The sequence below is a fragment of the Apis florea genome, unplaced genomic scaffold, assembly GCF_048593485.1.
Source record: "Apis florea isolate Af1SG1 unplaced genomic scaffold, ASM4859348v1 contig_1615_pilon, whole genome shotgun sequence".
NCBI classification, from domain to species: domain Eukaryota; kingdom Metazoa; phylum Arthropoda; class Insecta; order Hymenoptera; family Apidae; genus Apis; species Apis florea.
The window spans coordinates 3575763-3603573 of NW_028256416.1; the positions used below are offsets into that span (position 1 = coordinate 3575763).

At 41.2% G+C, this 27811-nt stretch overlaps 5 protein-coding genes across 7 annotated transcripts; all 5 read left to right on the plus strand.

Moving 5' to 3' along the window:
* The first annotated feature begins 2870 nt into the window (after positions 1 to 2870).
* LOC100872279 (beta-hexosaminidase subunit beta) lies at positions 2871 to 9957 on the plus strand. 3 transcript variants are annotated; one of them, XM_086907976.1, is made up of 11 exons: positions 2871 to 3378; positions 4004 to 4229; positions 4871 to 4989; positions 5055 to 5427; positions 5819 to 6111; positions 6424 to 6683; positions 6844 to 7823; positions 8055 to 8245; positions 8501 to 8705; positions 8808 to 8952; positions 9042 to 9957. In XM_086907976.1, exons 1-7 carry the CDS (start codon positions 3121 to 3123, stop codon positions 7019 to 7021), a joined length of 1707 nt encoding a protein of 568 aa, XP_086764102.1. In that variant the 5' UTR covers positions 2871 to 3120; the 3' UTR covers positions 7022 to 7823; positions 8055 to 8245; positions 8501 to 8705; positions 8808 to 8952; positions 9042 to 9957. The 3 variants fall into 3 exon arrangements, with proteins under 3 accessions (XP_086764102.1, XP_012347054.1, XP_086764058.1); XM_012491600.3 differs by having other exon boundaries at positions 3034 to 3378; positions 7988 to 8245; XM_086907932.1 differs by having other exon boundaries at positions 3034 to 3378; positions 8200 to 8245.
* Positions 9958 to 10139: 182 nt separating this feature from the next.
* LOC105736539 (uncharacterized) lies at positions 10140 to 15130 on the plus strand. Its single transcript, XM_086908281.1, has 3 exons — positions 10140 to 10379; positions 10524 to 10983; positions 11902 to 15130. Exons 1-3 carry the CDS (start codon positions 10369 to 10371, stop codon positions 14803 to 14805), a joined length of 3375 nt encoding a protein of 1124 aa, XP_086764407.1. The 5' UTR covers positions 10140 to 10368; the 3' UTR covers positions 14806 to 15130.
* Positions 14594 to 16530, plus strand: LOC105736559 (uncharacterized). The gene is made up of 2 exons (XM_012491665.3): positions 14594 to 15793; positions 15926 to 16530. Exons 1-2 carry the CDS (start codon positions 15729 to 15731, stop codon positions 16290 to 16292), a joined length of 432 nt encoding a protein of 143 aa, XP_012347119.1. The 5' UTR covers positions 14594 to 15728; the 3' UTR covers positions 16293 to 16530.
* A 1956-nt stretch (positions 16531 to 18486) lies between these two features.
* On the plus strand, positions 18487 to 20740 carry LOC105736179 (axonemal central pair apparatus protein HYDIN). The gene is made up of 9 exons (XM_031918236.2): positions 18487 to 18530; positions 18606 to 18792; positions 18908 to 19032; positions 19117 to 19210; positions 19305 to 19528; positions 19621 to 19688; positions 19830 to 20044; positions 20137 to 20376; positions 20609 to 20740. Exons 1-9 carry the CDS (start codon positions 18487 to 18489, stop codon positions 20738 to 20740), a joined length of 1329 nt encoding a protein of 442 aa, XP_031774096.2.
* A 70-nt stretch (positions 20741 to 20810) lies between these two features.
* LOC105736567 (axonemal central pair apparatus protein HYDIN) lies at positions 20811 to 26513 on the plus strand. Its single transcript, XM_012491715.3, has 16 exons — positions 20811 to 20993; positions 21055 to 21293; positions 21602 to 21721; positions 21797 to 21880; positions 21948 to 22129; positions 22570 to 22808; positions 22907 to 23104; positions 23176 to 23302; positions 23423 to 23607; positions 23789 to 23998; positions 24085 to 24321; positions 24874 to 25029; positions 25098 to 25164; positions 25365 to 25550; positions 26048 to 26304; positions 26370 to 26513. Exons 1-16 carry the CDS (start codon positions 20811 to 20813, stop codon positions 26511 to 26513), a joined length of 2814 nt encoding a protein of 937 aa, XP_012347169.3.
* Positions 26514 to 27811: the final 1298 nt, after the last annotated feature.

Here is a 27811-nt window from a genome sequence, read left to right on the forward strand (position 1 = left end):
CATGCAGCGTCGATTCCACGGATGATTTTTCGACCACCGCTTTTCCAACGCTTTTGTTTGCCTATCCGCTCTTCCCATGGATAGAAGGGGAGCGGCCTCTAATGGGAAAACTTTGTCCCCCATGTGGAATTCTCGAACCGAGATTTCGTCTCCTCTCTTTTCCCTTCTCTCTCTCGAGAGAGAGATTCAAACGATTTTTCTCTTCCTCTCTTCCGCCTCCTTTCTTCTCTCCCCCTCCACCTTTCTTAAAGAGGTCGAAATTTGTCGCCGGGTGTATGAGAGGAATTTCGATTGGAACGATTCGATCTTTGTCGAGGATGAACGCGAGAATGAAAAATTCACGGGGGCAGATTTATGGGTGGATTAATCGACGATTGTACGAGGATCGATGCGTTTCTCCCTGCGTGGGTGGGAGGAGAATCTTAAAAAGAAAAAAGGAAGGGAAAGAAAGAAACGACGAGAACCGACACGGAATTCGTTTCGTTGCGATTGTCAATGGTTCGTGAATGAAGAGTCAAAGGCTGACAAACGCAGCGCCGGATCGAGAGTAGCGGCCAATCGTCCTGGGCTCCCCTATCCAAGAACGAGTATCGATTTTCGTTTCAGTACCTATTTTTTTCCCATTCCGTGGCCATTTTTCTTCATTTTTCACCTTCAAGCGGGAAAATATGAAAAATTACACGAGAAGCAGAAAACTCGAGTTTAAACGTATAAATCGAAATTAACGTTGCGAAAGTTTTCGAGTATCGAAGGATAATTTTCGATAGATAAAAAAAAAATGTGAAAATCTCTTTCGATATGGGAAAATTTTCGATGGAAACGTGTCGAGGTGGCGCCCAAGATTGGTGACACGTTCCTGGATGCACGTTCCACTTCGCAGTCCCTCGTCTCACCCCTCTAGCGTCCGCCGACCCGGCGTACGACATCGCAATCAATGAAGCTACGATTCACCGACCAGTGCCGTATCGCGCTCTTCCCTACTCTTACGTTCCCATTTTCGCACAAACCGGAAATACTATCGATTCTCTCGACGATAATTTTGTAAAAAAAAAAAAAAAAATAATAATCACTTCGTAAACCTCGATAGAAGAGAAGAATCGTTGGTTCCAAACGTTGTTTCTCTCGTGAGATTACGATTAAGAAAGAGAATGAGAAAAACGAACGTTTCTCTCGAATCGTAGAGCGAGCTTCATTCGAGATCGAACGAATAAATAATTCTCGACTCGTATCTCTCTCTCTCTCTCTCTCTCTCTCCTCCTCCTCCTCTCTCTCTCTCCTCGCCCCTTCCACGTTGTTGCGAGTTTCGTATCGATCCCACGCAGAATTCGGGAAATCGTGTCGTTTCTCGGTCGAAGCGAATTTAGAGCGAAAAGACGCGCGTGGAGAAAAGTTAGGGATCGTTGTCACGAAGGGAACGCGCAAGCTCGCGTTTTACGATCGGGCCAACGGCTTCTTTAGCAACACGGACTTTCTTCTCCGCGTTTTTCATTCCATCCTAATCTCCGCCGAGGATGGACCCTTCTTCGAACTCGTGTTTACTCCGAGGGGGCCACTTGGAATATAGAAAGATCCCCAGAGAGAGAGTCCCTCGTCAGACATTGTCCATTGATACGTTTTTTTTTTTTTTTTTGATATCGCGGATGATCCGTGAAATTAGTTTCCTCCTTAGTTCGGATTGATATCGGTTCAGGAAATATTTCGCTTGGCGAAATAGAATAATATAGATTTTGTTTACGCGTCGAAGAGATAAAAAAAAAAAAAAAAAAAAAAGAAAAGAGAGAAAATGACGTTATTCGAGAGTAATCGCGATGATCTATCAGCTATCGCGAACTCTCGGTGCGATCGTCGACCTTTGCACTTCGATGCCTCGCCGCCTCGATATTGGCCAAAGATAACAGCATCGGTGAACTTCATTCCCCAATTAATTTAGACATATGATAAATTACCACTCCCCATTCAGAGAGGATTAATTTCTATCGTTATTTGAATAATTTTATTGTTTTATTTTCGAAGCGTTTATTAGCTCGTAATTTTAATTTTAATTTCAATTAATTTCGTTATTCTTAAATATCACGGATATTTCGGCCGCTCGTTGAACGACGACCGATACAAATATTACCGATTTTGCATTGGGAAATGGAATTTTTAAATGTTTCGTAACAACGTGCAAGAAGATATTAATCCACGATCGCTTATTGAAATTCTATCGGTGCGATAAGTAATGAGACATTTCTTTGCCTTAACGCTTGGATCGTGTTATTTCTTACGGCGATAAACGAGCGATATATCTCTTCGTTACATCGGACGTATCGTCGATTAAATCAGGGGGGAGGGAGAGGGGACATCGTTCGATCTCGTATATTTTGCGGTACGATCGCGTTACACAATTACGATAAAAGATCAATCTGAAAACGTCTGTCTTCACCGGCCGAAATTGATTCGCCAATCTGATATTTCACGATTGCTCGATTTAGGAATAACACGTCTCCTCACGCGATACCTCAACCGCGTGTATACCCTACGTCCACTGCTAATTGCTCGAATTTGTCGTTACATCCCGTTAAAAGTGGAATGTCGCAAGTATGAGGTTTCCTCTCATTTCGTTAACAAGATTATCCATAACCATCTTCCGAGGAAGAGTAGTAGGTTCCCCCTCCCCTCCTATAGAAGTTCTACTCGAGTCGCAGACTTTTAACCTCCTCCCCAGTTTCTCAAACCCTACTCTTAAACTCTCTCTCTTTCGAACGAAAGATAAAAAAGATCCTCTTCTACCCAAAGAGAAAAAGAAGAAAAACGGGATCCACATAAATCGAGCGATCGAAAAATAATTTCGATTTGTCTCGTTGCTTCCACCATCCATTCCACCACCCATAAAAATTCCAACGCGGTGTCAACGTTCCATTAACTGGATTGAAGAGACTCGCGGTCGGGAGAGTCGGCCGGCCGGTCGTCCACACGGGAAAAGAAGCTCGTTTAAGGACACGGTCGAAGCGTGGACTGGTTGTTCCCACTTGACCGTGAGCACGCCGCGCCAGGCGAAGTGATGAAAGTTAAGTGGCGCGGTGTAAGGTCGTTACCACTTTCGTTACCGTACGCGTCGTTCTCCGCGTTCAGTAGACGATGACCACTCGCTGGCGTCGCATCGTTCCTTCCACCGTCCGATACCTGCTTCTCAGAAAGAAGGCATCGATCGACATGGGGGCAGGATGGGTCTGTTCGTGTCTGTTGATCGTTCTTGCCTCCCAGGGGGTGAACTCGTTGAACCCGGACGCCGGCCCCTGGGTGCAACCCACTCACGGCGAGCCCTGGCCGATGCCCAACCACCGCCACGTGACCGATAAGTTCTATCTTCTACGAGCCTCGACCTTTCAGTTTAACGTGAGTAATTGAAGAGAACGATCTCGTGGGAAGGATTCTATACATACGCGCGTCTGTATGCCGTTTTTGCCGAGAGAGAGAGAGAGAGAGAGAGCTTCCCATCTCAAACTCATCGTTCTTGACTTCGAGAACGAACTTGTGCGAATTCTCCGCAATTCCTCAATAAGTTTTATCGTCAATTTTTCTCGAAACGCAACGTTTTTCCCGAAACGAGCGAGGGGATCACCCTCGAGAGATAATATATTCGATAATTATTCGCGCAATAATTATCTCCGGCGAGAATTTAAAAAGAAGATACTTGTTTTTTTGACTAGAAAAGTAATAGCTTCGTTATCTCAGACGTTCTTCTTCTTTTTTTTTTTTTTTCTTTCTTTTATCTCAAATTATACTCCAACATATCCGCGTTTGCTAGATAGCTCTGTTTTATCTTCCCGTTATCTTAACGATATTACGTGTTCACGCGCGCGTGACGCGCAAGAAGAACGCCGAGTCAGGGAATTCCTGTATCGATTAATGCTTTTAATTACCGCCGCAATTAAAACTTGTTGTTATTATTATTATTATCAACGAATGAAGCAATGTATCGCGAAAATAATTTATCTATTTTTTTCTTCTTTTTTTACAGGTAGTGGGGAAAACGTGCGATATCGTCGCGGATGCCGTGGAGAGGTACAAGGCGATTATACTGACCGAAGCGCGAATAGCGAAAATTTCGTCTCAAGGGCACACGAGATCCCAAATAAGGGACAACACGACCATCACCGATACTCTCAACACATTGAATATTCATTTGAGGGAGCCATGCGAGAAGGATGGCAATCATTGGCCCTATCTAGGGATGGACGAATCATGTGAGTCGTTTTCGGAAATTACGTTTACAGGCACGGTTGTTTCTGATAAAATTGAACGACTCGGTTGATTCTTTAGCCAGCTTTCGCGCAGCTGGTGAGCCGATTAATGTCAATGGGTTACGCGAAATGACATCATCATCATCATCATCGTCATTTTTTTTCTCCGATTTTAACGCACTGATCGTTCCAAACTCGATACGATTGAATAAAAATATTGTTTCGAAAATGTTCGGAAATAGTAAGACGCAGAGGATTAAACGGAACGATTGGAGCGACGCCAATTTTGTTATGAAACTTGACTTTTTTTTTTTCTTTCATCGAGCTCGGTCAAATGACGTTCGAGGTCGAATCGAGCGATTAGAATTAGCATTTGGACATCTTGCGCGATACACGTCCCGCGATTATTATCGTATTTTTTTCTTTTTCGTCCAAGTCTTTCTTTCCTCCTCCTTCGATTTCTTTTTAAACGAACAATAACGACGGTCAACTATACATAACCGACATAAGAATCTACAATTGTTGTTCCACGAATTGTTGTTCCGCTTACTCGAATGCCGGCGGATTTAAGAAGGATCGATCGATCTTCACCGATCGAAAGGGTTTAAATTTAAACTCGATTGGGAAATTGAACTTTTTCGCAGACAAGCTGAACATAAACGAAACATCCACGGTGGATCTGTTCGCGAAGACGGTGTGGGGGATTCTTCGGGGACTGGAGACCTTTTCTCAGCTCTTGATCCCGGCCGGGGATGGATCGAACGTGAGTACGAGTATCAAATTGCCATAAATAGGCACAAGTGCATACATCGAGGCGTTTCTCCCCAGTTGAAGATAAGATGCCAAAGTATCGTGGATTTCGCCAGGCTGCCGCACCGTGGACTCCTGCTGGACACGTCCCGCCATTACCTCCCCATCCACGACATACTGCTCACACTGGACGCCATGTCTTACAACAAAATGAACGTTCTCCACTGGCACATCGTGGACGACAACAGCTTCCCCTACCAAAGCTCCAGCTACCCGAATTTGTCCGCCAAGGGTGCATACCATCCGTCCATGGTGTACACGTTGAACGATATCCAGCAAATCGTCGACTATGCCAGGCTGAGGGGTATCCGGGTGATGCCGGAATTCGATACTCCTGGACATACTAGGTCATGGGGTTTAGCCTATCCCGAATTGTTGACCACTTGTTACGGTAATGATAACGACAGAAAATTTAACCCTTTGCATGCTCGTATTTCTATTTAACGAGATTTATCGATCAACAATTCCTAGAACGTAATTATATTCTACGTATTCAGGGACGACGAATTATTGAAATTATAGCACGATCATAAATTTGTTCGTCCAATCGAGAGATAGAAACGCAGGAATTTTCTTTTATATTTACTAATATATTTACACTTGTGAGATGACGATTATACGTACGAATGCAAAGGGTTAATGAAATATCAGAAGAATAAGTTTAGAAAAAGAATGGTTTGATCGTCTTATCCCTCTGCGAGCTAAGTAAAAGAGAATATTTTTAAGTGTTCAATTCTCACATCTTACGAGAATTTTAATTATTATCGAAAAATGTCGATCAGATACGAGAGGGAAGTTAAACGGTAAATTGGGCCCGATGAATCCGACGAATCCGATGCTGTACGAGTTCCTCCGCCACTTATTCGCCGAGATCGTGCAAGTATTTCCGGATCAATACGTTCACCTGGGCGGGGACGAGGTGCCGTTCGATTGTTGGAAGAGCAATCCCGAGATCAATTCGTACATGAAGTCGCACAACATGTCGTCCAACTACGGTCTTCTCGAGAGCGAGTATATCGGCAAGCTTCTTCGTATCACGGACTCGCTTGAGGCCAACACGATCGTTTGGCAGGAGGTAAACTGATCTGTCTTCTTTTTTTTATTATACTACATCCGTTTCCATCCGTCTTATGAATTACGACACGCAATAAAAATACGAGTATATAACGAATCCTTGTTTCGAGAATGTTGGAGAAACGGCTCCAATTTACGAATATAAATATTTTCTCGCACAAAGGGTTGGAAATTATATTATCGTTGAATCGTATCGACCGGTTATTTCAGACGGTAATATCTTTCACCGATGTGTGCGAGTGGAAAGACGATTCCATCTCCGATTATTTCCGCAACGAGCGAGGGTCTGAATGAATTTGAATCGTGTTCCCAGGTGTTCGAGAACGGGGTGGTGTTGCCGAACACGACGATCGTGCACGTGTGGACCGGCCTCTGGCCGAAGAAGTTGGAAAACGCGACGAAGGCCGGGCATCCGGTACTGTTATCAGCCTGTTGGTACCTGGATCACATAGCTGCCGGGGGCGATTGGAAGAACTTCTACGCGTGCGATCCTTTGGCGTTTAACAAAACCGTGAACTCGTCCCATTTGATGCTGGGTGGCGAGGCGTGCATGTGGGGAGAATTCGTGGACAGGTAAATCGTTCTTACCTTTCGACCGAAACTTTCCTGCAAAATAAGTAAATAAACGATAAATAAATAAACGGCCGTTTCCATTGCTTTCCTCGTTGCGTAGAAAATTAACCTCGACATTTCTTTTCAAAAGAGATGGAAATAATTTGTGCGTGATTTTCAGGAACAACGTGCATCCGAGAATATGGCCTCGTGCCAGCGCAGCCGCGGAACGCCTTTGGACATTTTCGAAACAAGACGACAAGAAGGCCGCTCAACGACTCGAGGAGCACGCTTGTCGCATGAACAGGCGCGGAATCCCGGCGCAACCGCCGAATGGACCCGGCTTCTGCGTGATGTAACGGGGAAAAAAAGCAAAAAGTGTCAATTGGGGAGAATCTTGGCCGCGTCTTTTTTTTTTTTTTTTTTTTTTTCATTTTATTTTCCATCGTAGACGAATATTTCAATTTTCAATCTTATCGATACGCGACCTTTTTTAAGAATCATCGCAAAAGTTGAAAGTCGCAAGGGAAATGTAATTGAAATGTAATCGAAATGTAAATTTTGATCCTTCCTACGATGAAATAAATTCTTTCGAAAATAATTCGATTCGACGCGAGAGATGTTTGTTGAAATTTCTACTTTTATTATAACTTATCTGTCATGGAGATATAACGATCGATCATATCGAGATAAGATGATACGTTATTTGAATAATTAATCTTCGATCTTAATTAAATTTCTCTTCGAGTGTAGAAAAAACAAAAGGAAATATGAAATTTGCCTGCGATTATCGTTACGAGGGGCGAAAATCAAACGATCCCATGCTTTTTTCCCGCTGTCTGTTCTCCCGCCTGAGAGAGAAAAAAGAAAAGAAAAAAAAAAAAAAATGAACCGAAACGTTCGAAAAGAGGAAGATCGGATCGTCCGGGTAACCAAGAAACAAAACAAGCAAATTCATCACTTCGTGACCACCTTTCATCCGCGCATCGTCAAAATTTCAAGTGACCCCGGAAACAGACTCCGAAGCGTGTTAATGTCGTCGTTTCTCGTTAGATTGGGCCTGGTCTAACATCAGGGGATCGACGACATTAAAATTCGTGGACATGGAATGGAGATATTGGCATAATTCCCTATAATTGCACGCATCCGTAATAGAAGAAAGTAAACAATTTTTTTTCCATTTAATAATCACTCGTGCTCGCGATAATTTATTATCGTATATAATAGAGAATAGAATAATAATATTATATCAACCTTTCAGATTTTCCTCGACGAAATAATATCGGGATAAAATTAATCCATCTTTTTTCTTGTTCTTCCAACAGCTCTCGAATTCGATATCCGTTGATTCTAAAACGATTTAATTCAATTTCTTCTTTGGTACAAAAAAAGAATACTCCAGAAATATGTCGTGTTATCGCTCTTGCTGTTCTCCATGCTGCTCTCCACCATCCTGTCCTCCACCATCCTGTCCTCCGCCACCCTGTCCTCCACCACCCTGTCCTCCACCCTGTCCTCCACCCACTATCGTATGCAGACCACCCTGCCCCCCTCGTTGCCCCCCTCAACCAACTAAAACAACAGTGAGTTTCAAATGTATAAATAACTGTTTCCAAAAAAAAAAAAAAAAAAAAAAAAGAAATATAGAACCGAAATAGATTGATTTTAAAAAAAGAAAAATTCCCATTCGTTATTTACCTACCACGTTTAATCTTTCTTCTTTGAGAGAAACTCGGCAAAGCTGTTACCCCTTTGCTAAGGACGGAATTAATTATTAAATTATTAACCCTACTTCACAGTTACACACACACAGAATTAACTTACATTCTCGAAATTAGGTTTACCTACGGCCTTGTACGCCTTGTCCACCCTGTTGCGCCATTCCTTGCCCACCAAAGGTCGTCGTTGCGTGTGCACCACCCCCACCCCCCTGTCCACCACCGCCTCCAAGCGTAACCTTCGTTTGTACCAAGAAGATAGTCCCCTGTATGCCGTGTCCACCGCCGACGCCACCCCCCTGTTCTCCTTGTCGTACGATTTGCAGTTAGTTTCCCAACCATAAATATTCTCCAACAGCAAACCGCGTGCGTGTTCTTTCTTAGATAATTAACGCTCGACGATACGATTTTCTTTCTTCGCGCACAGTGTCGCATTCCTGTTAACACCAAGGAGCAAGGAGTTCAAAAGGTTTCTTTCGAAAGGATTCGAGGACCAGACTCGTGCAATCTAACGAGAATCATCGACGGAAGCGTGATATTGAATTTTTGTAAAAAGGAAAAAAAAAAAAAAGGTGAATTATCGTAACGTATAATATAGTATAGTACGTATGGTAATGTTCAAATCAAGATTATGTGTATCAAGTTTTATTATTATTTTCAGGGAGTAAACACATAACGAAATTTATCCGAAGAAAATCTCTCGCGATAAAGGATGAAGGATGGAAGAAATCTTGATCAACGAGCAACGGAACGATCTCTGCTCTGTTATATTAAACCCTGTCCCTCTTCTACCGGCTTCTTGAAAGTTGCACGGCGAAAGAAGCACGATGATTCCAATTTCCAATCGAATCAATTTTCCAATTAGAGAATCTGATTTTACGAATCGAAACACGACATAAAAGAGAGAGAGAGAGAGAGAGAGAAAGAGATAAAATTAAAAATCGATTCAACGCACGCATCACCTCATCGAAAAGCTTTTTCTTTGAAACGACGGGAAATCAAAATCGAGAAATCGTATAGATACGCGATTATATTAATTCGAAAAAGTTTATTTTTTTTTTTTTTTTCTTTCAATTTCAGATAATTTTCGATCGAACGCCTGCCATTTCCACGCGAGTTCCACGCGTTTTACGTTGCATCGGCATACATTTTCCCCCCTAGATAAGATGCAACGTGATGCAACGTGAAAGAACTACGTGGAAAGGAATCGATATTTGCCTGTCGATAAATATTATCGATCTATTATTATTCGTTACTCCCATCATATCATCATCATTCTTAAGTGGACGAACGTGAGTACGATGTACTTCAGTATTTGATCACGTTGATCGCAATAGAAAACAGGTACCATTCATTTTTTACTGTGATTTTTTTTTTTTTATGAATCAAGTCACGTTGTCAAGGTTTTGGTACGGTTGCGACAACGGAATGACTGATTTTGTCGTATCACGTTCGAGGTGAAAATTTTGAAGTTATCTCAGAGTTTATCAACCTCAAATAAAACGGAAAAAAATATACTATCACGTATTCTGTGTGCTTCTTTTTGTACATGATACGTAATAAAAATAGCAAAAGTATACCTGTGTACGTCGATTTATTTCCATTCTCGTCCAATGTTTATCTTTCGATGTCCGATGCGTGTTCCCTCGATCCCGAAAATTCCATTTCGAAAATTAAAACTCTCGCCAAATATTATATTTCGAAGACCGAAATAAGACCGAAAAGGGAGGAGTTCCTTCTTTCGAGGAAAGAATTCGATGGATGCACGGCTCGTGTATCGGATCGTGTGACGTGGACAGATAGAAATTTTAAAATTCGAAACGTGTCTCCATGGCAACCTTCAAACCTCGACGAAAAATCTAGCTGTCAGAGTTTTCTGTTTCTTCTGGCGGTGATGTTTAATCCGAGCTAGAAAGTTATTCGGCCTATTCTAGACGATGCTTCACTAAACATTCCTAAAAAAACTCTGGACAAAATTCCGAACGAAAATGAACAAAAGGTAGGAGCATAACATTCTCTCGAAACTTCTCTCCCACGATCCCTTCGTTCCCCATGCACGACGGGTCCCTGGTAGGGGGCTAATCAAGGGGGGTTATCGTCCCTTCCTCGTCCGTGGATATAGCGGTGCGATATTTTCGCGCAGGAAAACTTCAGCGGACAAAAGCAGACAGAGAGAAACGTCCAAGCGACCGAGCACCGGCAACTTGCACGGGAAGGCGAACAACGTCCAGCAAAATGTTCAACGAACCGAGAGAGTGTCGTCTACGCACAATCTAGCCGAGGCCGTTGTTAATACGCCGTTCAACAACAAATCCGTGGACGTTTCCATGCCGAAGACAAGATTCAGTTCCAAGGATGTCAAATCGTCGTGTTCCCCGAGGCTGAAATACTTCCCCATAGAGAAAATCAAAAAGTTGGAAACACCTCCGTCGTTCTGTCCCGAGCCGATGGGCGCTTTGATCGCCCAACAGGATCCCAATGAATCTGGAATCTTGTACGTGTCCAAGAGTCCGGAGAGAAATCGCGACCAGGGTGGCCAGGGTGACGCCACGGTTGTCGCTCAGCATTTGCATCAGCACCAGTATCACCAACATCAGCCGCAAGTAAATCCATCATTTTCTTCTTCTTTTCTCCTCACTTCTCTTCCTCTCCTCCTTCCTTTCTTCCTTTATTTCTTTCTTTCATTCTTTCTTCGCAATTTAGAAAACGTAGCGATGAATTTTAACTTTCCACTTTTAACTCGTTTCGAGGCTAAACGTCGCGCACGTCTGGCTTCTTTCGAACGAAATATAAAAGTTAAAGTAGACGTGTTTAAACGTTTTCGAGCTACGATTCCGAAATGAGCGGAGCGAAGCAATTACGAAGGAGGGGGAACCCAGTTTCAAAATATAAACACACGCGTATACGGTAATACGCGTTTATCATTGAGAAACATAAAATTCTTCTGTTTATCGATAGAAATTCGAGAGACAAGCGAACGTTATAACTCTTATTATGTGTATTCGCAAAGATCGAAATAAAGATTCTATACTACGAGTATCGTTCATGGAACATATTTTCGAGAACAGTACGTTAAAGTTAACAAATTAATCGTTTCGGAACGTGCGCGTAATTTGACACAATCGAAAATTCCGTTTAACTTGTTGAACAAATGTAATTTATTTGTAACAAGAACTTTATATATATATATATATATACATATATATATATTTGAAAATTAATTTATTATCTAACAATATTCGAAAAGATCGATCGAAATAAAGATTCTATACTACGAATATCGTTCATAGAAGAACAGTATCGTTAAAGTTAACAAATTAATCGTTTCACAAGTCAACTTGTTGAATTTACTTGCAAGAAAAATTTAAAACAACGAACGAAACGAGTATCCTGTATTAACGAGTATTAATTTGTTTATAACAATATTCGAGAAGATCGATCGAAATAAAGATTCAACGCTACGAATATCGTTCGTAGAGCACATTTTCGCGTTAAAGTTGACAAATTGATGATGGTTTCAGAACATGCACACAATGAGCCAGCAACAGGTCACACCTCAGCAGATGGTAAATCAGATCGGTCACGTGAATCCGCAATCGGAGAGCGCTATGCTGTCGCAACAAGTTTCGAATCTTCAGTCTCATCGTCCCCACGTGCCTCACAGCGGCCGAGAATTTTCTCCTCAGAAGAACGCTCAATCGGTTCCCGCGAATCCTGCGTCTCACGGAGCCGCGACATCCCAGCAAGGGTCTGGCGGAGGAAGCGCTTCCGAGCAAATGGGGGAGCAAGGGAACGCGAAGAACGAGAAGAGTCAGCCGACCGTCGAGGAGGATACGTACGAGAGACAGCCGGTGGGTGGTCGAAACGCGGCGCTCTACAGGCAACTGGTGATGGAAAATAGGCAACAACAGGCGCAACAACAGCCCGATGCCCAGTTTCCTGGCAATTCCCACTCAATGAATCAATTCGCCGTGTTGAACCAGGCCAACAATCAGCACGGTTATAATCACGTTCTAACGTACGCCAATATTCAAAATGCTCAAAACTCTCCCCAGAATCCGCAGAGCGTGCAGAATCCGCAGCAACTTTATCAACAGATGCAACAGAATATGGCGCAGCAGCAGCATATGCAGCAAAGGGCGATGAACTATCAGATGCAAATGATGAAGAATCAAAGATGCCAGACGGCTCCTCCGAATTACAGTGGGATGACTTCGTCCCAGGATGCGATCACGACTCAGATGAGAAATTTGAGAATGATGGGATCGAATTATCCTGTACAGGATCACAACACCGTTAACGCTGCCAATGGATTGTACAGGAACAGCAATAATGCTAACAATACCAATAATACTACTACTGCTAATAATAGTAATCAGTTGGCCGAGTATTCGAGCGTGAAGGCACAGTTGAAATCTTACAACGTCGACGTGGTGAACGGCAATCAAACGTTGTACAGGCCGCAGAATCAACAACAACAACAGCAGCAACAGTTCATGCCTCACTATCAACCGGAGATCGGGTATCAACAACAAATGCAGCCTCAACAACAGATGCAAGCGCAACCGTTTCAACAACAATTGTACAGAAATCCTGTGATGCAGGGACACCAGAACATGATGGTCTACAATCAACCGGGATACAATCAACAGATAAGCCCCGGACAACAGATGATTCCGATGATTCGGCAGCAAAATTTGGAGAACAATCCGGAGAGAATTCAAGGTCAGCACGGGAGGAAAAGGGCGTTGAAGTTCACGCATGGAATGATACGCGACCAAGAGAAATTGTTGGCCACCATGAAGCAGCAAAGAGTGCCGATAGACATAATGAAGAGGCAATTCGAAATGTTGTTGAACGAGCAACGAAAGCATTTGGAGTATCTGGAGCAGCAGAACAACATGTTGGAAGAGGTGAAGCCTGTTGTGGTGACTCGGAAGAGGAAGCAGCAGGACGAGAAGCCCGAATGGATGATTCATTTAACACCTCCGAGATTGTCTTATCTGGAGATAGAGAGAATGCAAGAGCAACGAAGGAAGGAGCGCGAAATGGAGATGATGCAACAGCAACAGCAGCAACAACAGCAGCAGTATCAGCAACAATACCAGACGATGGACGAAATGTCGCGTCAACAGGTTCCCGTACAGGCCATCAATCAACAAAATTATCAGCATTATCGGGAACAGGCTAATTGGCAACAGCAACAGAAAACTTCCCGGCAATATAACAGTGCTCGACCTTATGCTGTTCCAGGTCCCGGCAACGTGAACGAATCGATAAAAACGATGAAATATCAACAACAAAACGTGCCCCAGTATCATCATCAGTATCAACAATCCCATCATCAGCAACCTTATCAACACGCTCACCAGCATCTTCAACCCCATCAGGAATATTACAATCCTCAACAGTATCAGCAGTATCAGCAGTATTATCAGGCTCTTGCCCAACAACAGAATCGCGAACACGTTCAACCGATTGCCACGAATCAATTGTACGAGGATCAGAACAGACCGTCCACGGAGCCGTCCAGCCTGTTAAAGATACGCCGATACAGGAACGAGATCCGGCCGCAGAGGCGGAACAACGGATTGCAGGAGCCGGAGATGGCGAAGAGACAATTGGAGGAGTTTAGAATATCGGCGGAGATCAGGAAGGGATTGGAGTACATAGCCAATTTGGCGCCTAAGAAACGCGTGGTGAGATTGAACGGGATGCAAGAGAGCAACGAGCTGGACTCCCAGTTCCAGCAACGTTTGATCACGTCTGCGTTGCCCCAATCCGTTCAAAGAATATCCGCAAACGGTTTGGAGAACACCAGGAACCCGAACAACCCGCCGTCCCAACGGTTGTCGAACTTGAAGAAGATGGAGTACGAGTATTTGAGGGAGTATCCCAGGCAGAAACAGAACAATCCGAGGACCTGTTACAGCGTCCCGGCCGAGAGGGAGAACGGGTCGATGGCTATGGATCAGCAACAACAACAACAATTGCAACAGATGCAACACCAGATACTCTCCCAACAGCAATTCCCTGTGGAGAACTCGAGCAAATCGTTGCCCTACAACGAGAATAGTCAATTGTTGCCTCGCGTAAACTCGACGTCGTACAGATTCGACGCGAATTATCCCCAACATTATCAACAGATGCAGCAATATTATCAAAATTCGAAAAATTTGGCGAGGAATCACGGGGAGGGTGATATGGGATCGACCCAAAGAATAGAGCAGAACAAGGGGAATTTCGATCACGCGGGCGGTGATGCCAGCGAAAATATGAATAACACGACGATGAATGGACAAATGGCGGACGGGAAGATACCGTATCAAAAGATGTATTACAGCCAGCCGGATATTCACGAATCGAGAATGATCGGGGGTGTGAGATATTTGGCCAGGAAACAGGATTACATGCCCAATCAGTAGCGGATCGGGAGGCGGAATGGAAATTTTGCAAAAAACGTACGAGTCGATGTACCGACAACTTTTTTTTTTTTTTTTTTTACATCGTTTTTATTTACTTTTTTTTTCGCTTTTGTAGTTTTGTTTTGATTGGCACGTCTTTTGTGCATTTTTTTTAGAAGAATTTTTTATTCGTCTTTGTATGCGATTTTTTAATTATTTTGTAGCGAAACCCGCTCCTTTGAATCAACGAGTCATACATTCCGTGACCCTGGTTGATTTCAATGGGATGTAGTTTGGATTTTTATGAATTTTTGACAATAAAATTTTTTAATAACCCCTTTTTAAACCGTCGATCTTTTCTCCGTCTCTGGGATGCGACGTAACGCACGGAAGTGAAATATTTTGAGAAAGATAAAACACAGGCGAGGGTAACGAGAACAGGAGGTCCTATTTCGTCCTATTCATCTCGGATAGTTGTTCCCTTTCAACGCCAAGTACATCCTCGTTGCTTTTCTTCCTTCCTTCCTTCCTTCCTTCCTTCCTTCCTTCCTTCCTTTCCGCGCTATTGTCCACGCTCCGTTTCCACGGAATTTCGCTCTCATCTGAGAGATTGCCGTCTGCCAATGGAATACCTTTCATCGACGAAAGTACGTTTGTCTCTCACCTTCTCCCCCCTCCCCCCTCCTCCCTAGTAATTCCTAATTTCTAAAACGCAACGCCGTTGGAAACGAAATTGCGACAAAATTCATGTACTATCGATACGCCCTGTTCCGCTTTTGTTTCTTTTTTCATGCCCATGACACATGACACAACGAAAATGTTCTAAATTTACGGAAAAAGAGGAAGAATATAAAAAAAAAAAAAAAAGGAAAATTCTTTGATTCTTGCAATACAAAATTCGTGAATGAAGAAAAAAAAAAGTCGATTAAAAATTAGCGGAAAACATGGATTGCGGGTATCGTAATTACATGGACGAGATGCTCCAGATACTCAACGAAATCGAATGCCGGTAAGTTGTTTCGCTTGAACCTTTATCCTCTCGTTTTCCTTTTAAAGGGGAAAGAAATTGGAGGCACGTAACATAGAATAATATATCATTCTCGAATCGAGAAAAAAAAAAAAAAGATAAAAATTCTCGCAGACAACCAGAACCGGAAATATGCAACATCAAATGTCCACCGTTCGGCTGTCCACGAGGACCTTGTCCAGGAATGTGTTGTTATCAAGGGTTGTGCGATGCTTGCTGCATCTCGAAAATGCCCTGTAATCCGCCACCCCCTCAACCGCCCAAGTGTCGAGCACCGCCCGTATGCTGTCTAAGAAATTACGCCAAGGCGGTCGGCTTTCCTCCAGAATCTCCCCTTTCCCCGGTCAGCGCCCGACTGCGCTCCAAGCATTGCATGGAAATATTGGCAAATATCTGTCGTCCCCCGTATTGTACCACTATGCCAATTTGTCCCTCACCCTGTTCAACAGTCCAACCCTCCAATCCTTATCCGTGCTATTGATTAATTATTATCCATTGAGAGAATTTTTGAAAATTGTTTCTTTTATTTATTTTTTTTTTTTTATGAAAAATCAGTAAAGGAAGATTGTCGTATATAATACATTTATTAATTACATTCATCGTCGAGGATAAAGATTGTGTATCTTTTTTAAAAGAGATAAATGTATAATGATAATTTGCATGTTAAAAGTGAACATTTTTTTGGAAATATAAGGACAAATAAAAATGTTGTATCCCAATGCTGTATATATTTTTTCCATAAAGAGTTAAGAATGAAATTACGACGGATCGTTCTTTTCAAAAAAAAAAAAAAAAAAAAAAAGAGAGAAGAAAAAATATGTTTCGTCTTGGACGAATTAACGTACACGTTTCCCGTTATTCTCTGTAACATCCGTTACATCCAAGGAATACAAAGTGAATTTGTAATTTGATCAAGAGTTTGGGACGATTAGCAAAGTTCAAGAACTCGCGAGAAACTGACGAGACTTTGACTAATTTTGAATTAAATCCGAAAGAGGCAAAGCGATCTGTATATATATCATCAGCGATATTAAATTGGAGCATCAAGTGGTGGCGTGATTTGCCGCTTCCCCTAATCGAGTTTAAACTTTAATTAAAAAACTCAATTGTGAAATTTGTCTTTGAACAGCGTGAAAGATAATCGAGGTGGGGGATGATGTTTCAATTTCGATAATCGATATCTGTGTGAAGTTGGAGAGGTTAATTGCTTATCGACATACGCAGGCAACTATATATATATATGTAGCGAATTATTTTAAAATCGAATGAGAGAAAGATTTTAAATAGTTTCATATAAATCGGATAAAATGGAGGAAAAGAACGAGGAAAGAACGCAGGAGAAAATGAAGAAGAACATAATAGACCATGTCCATAAATTTAATACGACGCGGATCATTAATTGTTTTTTGCACGACATAAATATATGCTACACGAAAGAGCAGGACAATGAGGAGGTTGGAGGAAATTTTCTCTTAACGTTTTGTTCCGTAATTATCTAACCGATTGTTGATCATCATAGATCGTTGGTCGTCCATCCGAGTACATGAAGCAAATGTTAATGACGACGGAGGAGAGGACGCAATACATCGTGAAATGGGGGCACAAGCTCAGATTACCCTCGTGCACCGACGTCGAGAATTGCTACTTCTACGTCAACCCCAACATCGTCGTATTTCAACAATACACCCCTGGGATGTATTTGAGCGTGATGGTGACGATTCGAAACGTGACGTCGGTAATTCGATTGGACAACGTTTTACAAACACGATTCACGGCTTTTCTCGCGAATAAAATTATATAAAGTTATATAAAAAAAAAAAAAAAAAAAAAGGTATCGAGATACGTGAAAAACATCTACGAGACCAATCCTTTCTTCGCCGTGGACTTTTGTGGAACCAATTTCTCGACGATGCTCGCGCCTGGTCTCTCCATTACTTACAGAGTGAAATTTATGCCCGAGAGAAGGGAAGATTATTATTATCAGTTAAAATTCGCGACAGATACCGGGGACATGATCATACCTGTCATAGGTGAGAGATTTAATCTTAATAACGAGAGAAAAAAAAAAATTAGAAAGATCAGAAGGGATTAAATTAACGTGCGATTTAGCGATCAGCCCGAGAGGAATCTTGGACTTTCCCGATCGGATCGAGGTACCGGCTACAGCGGCCAAGATCCCCTCTTTGAAAACGATATTTGTGCGCAATGTGGGTGATGTCGCGGCTGATTTCATCCTTTACACCGACAAGTGAGTTTCTCAAAAAAAAAAAAAGAAAGGAAAAAACACAATATCGAAACGATAACAACGATCGCATAAAATTGCAGCCCTTGCTTTTGGATCGAGCCATCGAAGGGAAGAATAGATGAGGAGGACTCGCTTCAGTTTACCGTACACTTTCTTTCAAACAAGGCCGGAGATTTCGAGGCGAATTTATTCCTCGAATACGACACCGGTATATATCTTAAGGGCGATCGAAGGCCGATCGAGAAATCGATATCGTTTTGTGTCTGTTCCAGGTGAAAAGTTGCGTATCGATCTGCAGAGTTCGGCCGAAAATTGTCACATTCGAATCGACAGAGGCACCGTCAGATTGGAAGAGACATTCTTGGGCCTGTCGAGGAGCAAGACACTGTTGATCCACAACAGAAGCAACCACATCGTCAAGTACAAGTGGATGCTTTTCGAGAGCGTGGAGGCGGACAACGAGCGAAAAGAACAGTGAGCGAGACGACATAATAAACGATCGTATACGAATAACAAAATATTGTATAAATTACTTTTCTACAACTGCAGTTATAAGAAATTGTTCCAACTGGTTTACGAGAACGAGTTGCCCCGTTGCGTCAACCTCGATTATTACACCGTGTGTACACCCGATATCCATCAACTGATTTATCAACGTATCTACATGGACCAGCTCGAGTCCCTGGTGAAAGAAACGTTCGAGTATAAAAACATGTATTTCATGTTCTCACCCATAGTGAGTTTACTTCGGATTAAATCCCGATCTAAATCCCTCCTTTATCGTTCAATTCAATTACGATTGGAAGGAGTTTCTTTCCTTTTTCTTCTTTTCTTCTTTCTTCTTTTTCCAGGAGGGAGAAATTTGGCCGCAATCGTCCGTCGAAGTGACAGTCTACTTTCGCGCGGTGGAGCTCGGTGAAATAACGAGCACCGCTTATCTAGAGGTAACTGGACGCGAAGATAGGATACCAGTGACGTAAGAAAAATTATAAACTCCCCCCCCCCTCCTCCTATAAAACGATATAGATTTTTCACGCCGAATAATATTGTTTCGCCGCAGCCTTTATGGAACAGGGAAAGGGCCGATTTTACAGTTGAACGTTCTCACGATCGATTTGAACAACATCTACATGTGTTCCGTGCACAATTACGAGGTATATCCGAGTCCATCCCAGATCTCGAATTTCTCGCCCTAAAAACCAAACCGAATTAATAAAGCGGATATCGTTTATTAACGAATTGTTTCAGATAATAGCGGGGAACAGAGGGCACATTTCCGGCACGTTGATCTACAGGGAGAAGCCGACCGATTTCGGTGGCACGATCAACGTGACACCCCCCTGCCTCAAACTGCAACCGGACGAGCTCAAATCCTTCAATTTGTCGTTTTCCTCGAATCATAAGGGTGATTTCGTGGAGAGGGTCGATTTCGTGGTGAAAGAGACCCTCGAGGTGCTCAGCTTGCACATCAAGTACGTTGCACGAGGGATCGATGAATAGCGAGGAGAGGGATGTTCTACCTGGTCGAAACACCCCTTTTCTACGTCGCCTCTTTGTCTTACAGGGGTTGCATCGTATGCCCGACTTTGCACTTCGACAAGGAGAGCCTCGATTTCGGGACGACGGCCCTCGGTACGTGAGACTCATTTTGAATCATAGTCGAGTTTAGTAGCTCGAAGAGTAAATCTTGAATATATTTTTCTTATTTGTACGAAACGCAGTCCGAATGTAAAAGTAAAATAATAATAATTAAATAATTAATTCTCATCTCAGGGTTCAGTACGAGGCAAGACGTGTACTTGCATAATCTAGCCCTGATACCGGTCGCATTCACCTTAACCGTGTTGAACGACGGGGACGAAGTGGTACTGACTCACGAAGATTTCGCGAAAAGTCAAACGAAACCGTCTTTCCCGACCAATCCCCGAGAATTCGAGGTCTCGCCCGAGGAAGGGGTTGTGGCCTCCAACGATTCCATGAGAATCAAGGTACCAACGATCCTTCCTTCCTTCCTTCCTTCCTTCCTTCCTCTTTCTCTCCCCCGTTTCTTTGGAATCAAATGGGCTCGAAACGATGATAGGTGATTTACACGGCCAATATCGCGCGCGTCGGTCACACGGCGATTCAAGTCGACATGTGGGACTCCGGCTCGCATCCAATCCTCTTGCCGATCACGTTCTGCGGCAAAGTCGCCCCGTTGACCATCGTTCCCAGCGACATCACGGTCCGATTCTGCTTCCTCAATTATCCGTATTCCAGATCCATCGACGTGCTCAACAACTCGGACATAGACGGATACTTTTACTTCATACCGCAACAAGTAACGTTATCGATCCAACTGCCTTCGATCCTTGATACGAGACCGCGTAAAAAGTCCAAGCTTCCAACGATTGAAGGGAAAGAAAAACAGAAAAACTCTCTTTAAAATCTCTTTTATCGTTCGTGGAAAAATTCGTGCCTCGACGTGTTATAGGAAAGCTTGGCGATATTGCGGTCTCGGACGCGTTATAAAGATCGACGAGAATTGGATTCTCTTCTCCCTTTTGATTCAGGTCACCGAAGACACGACCATGATATGCTCGTTCTCCAAGTATCAAGGATACGTGAAATCTCGTAAATCGAGCACAATCGATGTCACTATCATGATGAAGAATTTAGGCACTTACACGCTCACGTTGAAGTAAAAAAAGAAAAAGAAAGTAATTCGTTTTAAATTATTCTACACGTACGATATTATACGTTTGTTGTGTCAGTATGTTCGTCATGGGAAACACGTTACCATTGTCGCGCGTGAGGATAACGTGCACCGGACAGGGTGCCGTGGTCTCCACGAACCCGAGCATGCTCGACTTCGGCAGAGTGAAGGTTCTCGAGGAGAAGAAGATGACTTTCGAGCTGATCAACGATTCACCTATCTCCACCCAGTTCGCTAGAGAGGTACGCGCAGCGTTTAATTATTTATATTAATATAATTCGAGGATTCTTCTTCTTCTTAAAGAATCAGCATAATTCGTCGTGGATCATGGATCCAGAGTTTGGTAATCTGTTGCCTCACGAGACGAAAATCATCACCGTCAAAGTGTTCCTGGTGAACGCGGGCGTGTACAAAGACAAAATTATGTTGTCCGTGGTCGACAGCAGGACCATTGACGTGGACATCAAGGTGGTCGGATACGGATGCAGCGTGATTTTCACGCCCCAGATCTTCCCTGTCTTCGACTGGGGCCTACTTTTCAGGTTTCGATCCTGCATTAACATCCCCTCGTATCTGAATAACAAGGGATCATCCACGGGGAATCATCGTCGATAGATAGATAGATAATTCGTGGTTAGAAATTAACGTTTAAGAAAAGAGTAACTTTCTTTGTATTTACGTTAAATGGCTCGGCTTTAACTCGTTGAATTAATATAACGCGAAGTTGTTTTAATTCCATTCATTGGCTCGACTCAATCATCGCACGATTTTTCACTATTTAACTGAAAATGCAATTTCGATAGATGGGTATATTAATCGTGTATTCACATCGTTGTTGTTGTTGGTTCAGTCATCAACATATAAATCGTACGATAACACTGATGAATCGGGGCACCGTGGAGTATCAAATGATATTTATAAACGAGCCAGAAATACATTTCCGGCGAGGCCAATTGTTGATGACGAAAAAGTAAGAACGAAACACGTTCTTTTTCTTTTTTTTTTTTTTTTTCACGTTTTTCCTAACGCTGAAAACTCTGTGCAGCACCAAGTACAAAGTGGACCCTCAAATCGTTCATATCCCCGCCGGAGAGACGAAAGAGGTGAATTGCCGATTATTCTGGGAGGTGTGAGTATATTTGCGAGATAGCTTCGTGCGCAATTTTTCACGATTTATCAGATATTTACTCTACTAGGAACGAGCAAGTGGTGGAAAAGTGGTACGTCTTCGGCCAGTTACAAGACGTGGGGAAGAGGGAATTGATCGACACGTCGTCTTTCACGGTCACATTGACGGAGCCGTATATCGTGTTCAATAAAAAGATGCTAGAATTTCGCGTGGACAGATGCCCCATTGAAGACAAGCTGCAGCAAACAGGTTTTTAGTTAGCGAATTAATACGGGAGGGGAGGTTTGACAATAGAATTCGATGGTGAAATTAATCTAATTTTACGTGTTTCGATTCGAGCGATGGGTTCAAATTCACTCAACGTTGGAAATTAGACTTTTAAACTGACGAAGAGATATGCCTGTTCTTAGATAAATTGTACAAGTCGCATACGCTCTTGTCGATAATGATGGTGAACCTCTGATTTTGGAAAAAAATGTACATAATATGATATTGAATTGCAGCATTGAAATTTTATCAGAGTTTACTCGATCGTGTCAATGAAAAAATAATCGTTTTTTAAGTAGAAGAAAGCTGGAATTGATACGTAGATTCTCGGAACGATATACATTTTGAACCCATTAATTGTCAGACCTTAGTTATAAGGATTAGAATCTTTTCTGAACGTTGTTTGATCATTCGTGTCCTAGATGAATTACTAGTGACCAATCAGTCGAATCTGGATCTGAATGTACAGCTTTCGATAAAGGAGCCGTTTTACTTGATAACGCCTAAAAAGAAACACGTTCAAACGATGAAACTTGTTCTGCTCGATAAAATTTCCACGAAAATCACCGTGTTCTTTTCCTTCGACACAAATAACAAGAGTTACTATTCGAAAAGCTACGAGGAGGTGCTTATGTTCGAGTATCGGGAACATCCTAATCGTGTAAATTTTACTTTTTTATAAGTCATTATTTCGTCGATCGTCCGCCAATGCAATTTTAAATTAAATTAAATTAACGAAGAAAAATATCTATCTCTCAGGATAAGATAATATGCAAGGGCCACGTGAATTATCCAAACCTTCTCATAGAGCCGAACGATTTTATAATTGACTGCGAGTTGGGTTGCAGCGCAGAGAAGATATTGACGTTAACTAATAACGGGCCCGTATCGGTTGTGTATAAATTCCTGTGGCTCGAAAATTCCATCGATATAAAACGCGATGCGGCCGTCAAACTGGTGAGTTTGACTATCGTTTAATTTTCCATAAGAAACAACGCTTGTCTATGATTGTCTAAAATTGTTCGAAGGGATGCGCCGGGTGTCCATCGCAGGAACAATTGGAGTTGAAGAAGGATATTTTTGTGGCAACCGAGGAGATAAGCGAGGAGCAAAACGAAAGTAAAAACGGACCACTGATAACGACACCTGTAAATTGTATGACGATGATCAATTAATTACGCTTCCTTAATTACAACGCTTCCTTTCGTACAATGAAAATCACGAAAAATGTTTGTCACGAAAGACTCTTTTTTTTTTTTTTTTTTTTTTTTACAGCGCCCGTTTCAGACAAACAACAAACGATAGATGTGAATTTCGAGACGTATAATTATCCGGCATCCAAACAAGAAATTAGAAAATTTCTATTGCAAGTCGTTGGACGATATTTCAAGAAGGACGATGATCTGATCGTGTTGCAAAACATGAATGACGATCCTCCACAAATCGATTACATCAACGAGGTTATTAGGGGATGAGATGGGGATATTAAAGAGATATATTTTTATTAAAAGAAAAATGAGAAAAGTTTCTCCATTCGAGATTTTCTTTCGAAGCTCTCGAGCTCCATAGATATATATATATATTCCAAAGAAATGAAATATGTTTTATGTCACCATCCACGAATAAAAATATCGTTTCCAGGTTTTGCAGATTATTCCAAACAAGGGAACAGTGCTTCCGTATTCCGTGCAACGAGTTCACGTAGGATTTCATGGCTTCGAATGGCTTCAAATAAAAGCTATCGCTCTCTGCCAGATTTTACGGGGGCCAACCGAGAGTATTCATCTATTTGCACGGGCGGATAATGTTCGATACGATATTGACAACGATGTTATCGATTTTGGCCAACAAGTATCCATATTCGAATACTCGACGAAAATGTAATAACATTTATCGAATACTGGTTTAAATGGAATTTAAATATTTTACATATCCAGTTGTTTCTGCAACGCCAACGTAAATATGTCACCCTAAAAAATATCTGCACGATAATGCTCGAATTCAAGATAAAAGATGCTGTAAAGTCCTTCGACGAAGATTTCGATCGTTTCAATTCATATGCATTAAAAATCGAACCAGTGAGCGGCTATGTGAATCCTGAATCGTCCGTGCAAATTCAAGTGGATCATATAGCGATGACGCTTGGTCGTATCGATCATTATTTCCAACTGGAGGTAAACGATTCCTCGCAATTTCATTTTTTACATAATTTCTGCGATACGTTGTGCAGATTATATATATATATATATTTTTGCAAAATATTTTACTTGTATTTTGTTCTATTACAAAATATTATATCTTGAGAGGATATATCCGTAAAAAGTATAAAATGTGTAAGTAAATTTTATAATTAGAATTAGAATGATGAACAATTATCGTGTACCTGAAAATACGAAAGTTTAAATAAGTGTAAAACGATAATTTTTAACACTCTGATACAAGATTATCATAGATTATCAAAATTTCGATCGATTTTATCAATGATAAAATTTAAACAATCCGAGAAAAATTTTGTTGCCAAAAATTTCAACTTTATTATCAATTCGATATTTTTCTGTAATTTCAAAGAATTTTTATTCTAATCGTTATTTACTTACACACGCTTATCTCTTAAAATTGCCATTTTTTTTTTTTTTTTTTTTTTTTACGCTTCTGAATATTTCAACAGCTATTATTTCTGTTGTATTGATATCGTGTGCTATATTCTTGCACCGTTTCCACTCCAGATTGCTCACTTAATGCCCATCATGATCAAAATAGTCGCCTATGGCGTTTTCCCCCAAGTCTATCCGTGCATTCCTAAAGGAAAATTGCACCAGCACCATTCCATCGAGTTGGAGTATTCAGCGATACAATCGTTGACGGAGGATTTCGTGGATAACGTAAGAAATTTGACAATTTTGACGAAACGTTCGCCGAAGAAACATTAATTAAATTACACGTCGCACAGACAGTGGAGAAAGTGGTTGAAGAGAAGAAAAACGATTTATTCGAAGCAGACATGGACATACTAGCCGGTAAGTTTAAACATCTCGTTCATCATCATCCAACGAACGATGAATTCAACTTTGAGATTTATAAAAGTTACTGCTTCATCGATATAACGAAAAGTAAAAAAATGAGAGAATTAATTAATCAATTAATCTCGAGCGTTCTTTTACGTCGTTTCGTTTCTTTTTTATTTTTAATATTCGATACGTACTCTGTTTCATTCGAGCCGAGGAATGGTGCGTTATCTCGCACGAGGAGAAGTTTCCACGAACGATGGACATCGACATGGCTGTGGAAAGATTGTGCGCAAAGAAGTTCATCGATGAGAATTCATACATCTCATCAATGCAGTATATTACGATTCAAAAGAGGGAGCCAATCCCCCAACTTTTTTCATGCGAGTATATTATCGGTACATTTTCCTCCTTTTGATCTTTTTCATTTTTTCCCACTTTATTGCCTCGAATATATTTGCATTATCCGCATTATTCGATCCGCGATCTCGAAATTGGAAAATTTTAAACGTACACCCTTAGACAAAAAAGAATGGTACACTGATGACAATTGTCAGGGATAAATTTTTAGAAATACTTAGGAATTCTATCTAAAAAAAAAAAAAAAAAAAAAACAAAGATTCGAAGTTGAGGAAACAAAATCGAAAATAAATAAGTATAACGAATACACGGACTTTTGTGTGTTTTATTCAATCACAAAAAAGATATTAAATATCGAATATATATTGAAATATTGAATTGGAATTAATATTGCGTGCAAATCGCGTTACAACTCACTCAGCGCACGCCATTTTGACCGAGAGTGTATATATCTCTCTTTCAAAAACGATCAATTATCCGTAGAGATTCCCTTTAATACTTAATGCGAGAAATGAATACGTTTACCTTGTTCCAGATATGGAATACGTGATCATCGAACGCATCGCTCATTATTCGGCCAATATAATTAATTACGGGCCATGGAGCGTGAACATGAGAATGAAACCGATAGGAAAGAAGGATTATCTCGGGAAACGCGGTATCGTGGTGCACTTAACGAAAAACTCGAATGTGTTGGTCGGGGATTACGCCGTTTTACAAGTGACTTGGTATCCAACCCAAGAGAAATTCTCCGAGAAGAGCACGAACGTGAAATACACGATTTACATTGAAGTAAGTCACGTACTTAGCCATATCAAATTTAAACCAATTAAACGGGTTAAAAATTATAATTTTAGGTGTCGCATGGATGCACGATTCCTGTGACCATAAAAGGGATAGTAACTTATCCATACGTCACGGTCAATACGAAATTTTTGGATTTCCAAGATGTCGTCGTGGGAGAATGTTTGGTCCTTAATATCCTGATCAAAAACGAGTAATAAGATTTACTCTTTTAAGATTGTTATATACAGATCTATTATTAAAGAATTAGGTATATTTTTTTTAATTTTTTTTTTTTTTTTTCATCATTCTAATAACTTGTGCACCGGTATATATAGATAAATAGATTTTCAAGGCCATATTTACATGATACTTGGATGAACGATAGTTGTTTGTTCCTCGTGAATTAATTTTTCTTTACGCTTTCTTCCTACCTTCATATTACGCTTGGCAATGATTAAAATTAAAAGAAATTTTTGTCACATTTGATGATTATACCTTGATAATTTTGACACGTCAGACTATTCTACTCTTCCTTTGTTCCGCGATTGAGATCCGCGTAGAATATTTGGATGTATATCGAAATGAATGAAGTTCGGCCGAGTGACCTATATAAATTCCTGGAAATGCGTGCAGGAGTACTAGAAGCGAGAAAAAAACTGCTGACTCAGCCGTGTGTAGCTCATGGGAGCGTGGGCAGTTTTTTCTCGCTTCGACAAAAAAAGTCTTGTTCCTCGGTGTTTGTGAGAACCATTGGCGTAACTGACTGATTATTCTCCATTTTCTCGTATTTAACATTAGCGTAATCATCGTATTATTATTTTCTTTTTTTTTCTTTTTTTTAAATTCAATTTTATCCCCGTTTTTCTTATTTTATTTCATTTATTTATTTATTTTTTTTTTTTAATTCATTCTGTACATATCATAATAAGAACGCGAGAAATTATATCGCGTAACATTCAACAAAGCACTTTATGAATTTAATTTCGTTTCGTTTCGAAACAATCGTAGAACTTAGCAAGTGGTTAAGAATTTTTCATCTTTTGAAACACGCAATTCTTGTATACGAAATTTCTTTTTATCTCGCGCCATTCCATACAAATAAATTCATAACGAGTCGAACGACGTTGTTTTCTTTCGAAAAAAATCTCACTCTTGTTCTTACTTTCTTTAAAATTCAATTTCAATCAAAATTTCTATTCGAACAGCCAACGAAATTATTTTTGATCCGTCCACGTTATTTACCACGAACGAAGGTTGGGAATTGATGCGAAACGGATGGAAGAAAGTGCAAATATACTCGTGCACGCAACGAGGCTCACTTGAACATTCTACGATCCAACATTTACACTGTCAATTTAATTTCAATTAACGCGTTTGATATCTTTGCATATTTTCCTTTCGTCAAACCCACTTCACCCCCGACCTTAAATATTTTTCCAGAGGATTAATCGATTGCAAATGGGAGGCAAAATTGGTGAACGTTCCTCGGAAGAAGCGGAAGGAATATTATCCA

Excerpts from the sequence above, each read along its gene's own strand:
- LOC100872279 (XM_086907976.1), top strand. The coding sequence starts at position 3,121 with ATGACCACTCGCTGGCGTCGCATCGTTCCTTCCACCGTCCGATACCTG. Across the intron at positions 3,379-4,003 it reads CCTCGACCTTTCAGTTTAAC|GTAGTGGGGAAAACGTGCGA; the intron begins GTGAGTAATTGA and ends CTTTTTTTACAG. Across the intron at positions 5,428-5,818 it reads ATTGTTGACCACTTGTTACG|ATACGAGAGGGAAGTTAAAC; the intron begins GTAATGATAACG and ends AATGTCGATCAG.
- LOC105736539 (XM_086908281.1), top strand. Across the intron at positions 10,984-11,901 it reads ATCACCAACATCAGCCGCAA|AACATGCACACAATGAGCCA; the intron begins GTAAATCCATCA and ends TGATGGTTTCAG.
- LOC105736559 (XM_012491665.3), top strand. The coding sequence starts at position 15,729 with ATGGATTGCGGGTATCGTAATTACATGGACGAGATGCTCCAGATACTC. Across the intron at positions 15,794-15,925 it reads CTCAACGAAATCGAATGCCG|ACAACCAGAACCGGAAATAT; the intron begins GTAAGTTGTTTC and ends AAATTCTCGCAG.
- LOC105736179 (XM_031918236.2), top strand. The coding sequence starts at position 18,487 with ATGCTTTTCGAGAGCGTGGAGGCGGACAACGAGCGAAAAGAACA. Across the intron at positions 19,033-19,116 it reads GAAGATAGGATACCAGTGAC|CCTTTATGGAACAGGGAAAG; the intron begins GTAAGAAAAATT and ends GTTTCGCCGCAG. Across the intron at positions 19,529-19,620 it reads GTGCTCAGCTTGCACATCAA|GGGTTGCATCGTATGCCCGA; the intron begins GTACGTTGCACG and ends TTTGTCTTACAG.
- LOC105736567 (XM_012491715.3), top strand. The coding sequence starts at position 20,811 with ATGTTCGTCATGGGAAACACGTTACCATTGTCGCGCGTGAGGATAACG. Across the intron at positions 25,551-26,047 it reads TTCATGCGAGTATATTATCG|ATATGGAATACGTGATCATC; the intron begins GTACATTTTCCT and ends ACCTTGTTCCAG. Across the intron at positions 26,305-26,369 it reads AATACACGATTTACATTGAA|GTGTCGCATGGATGCACGAT; the intron begins GTAAGTCACGTA and ends TTATAATTTTAG.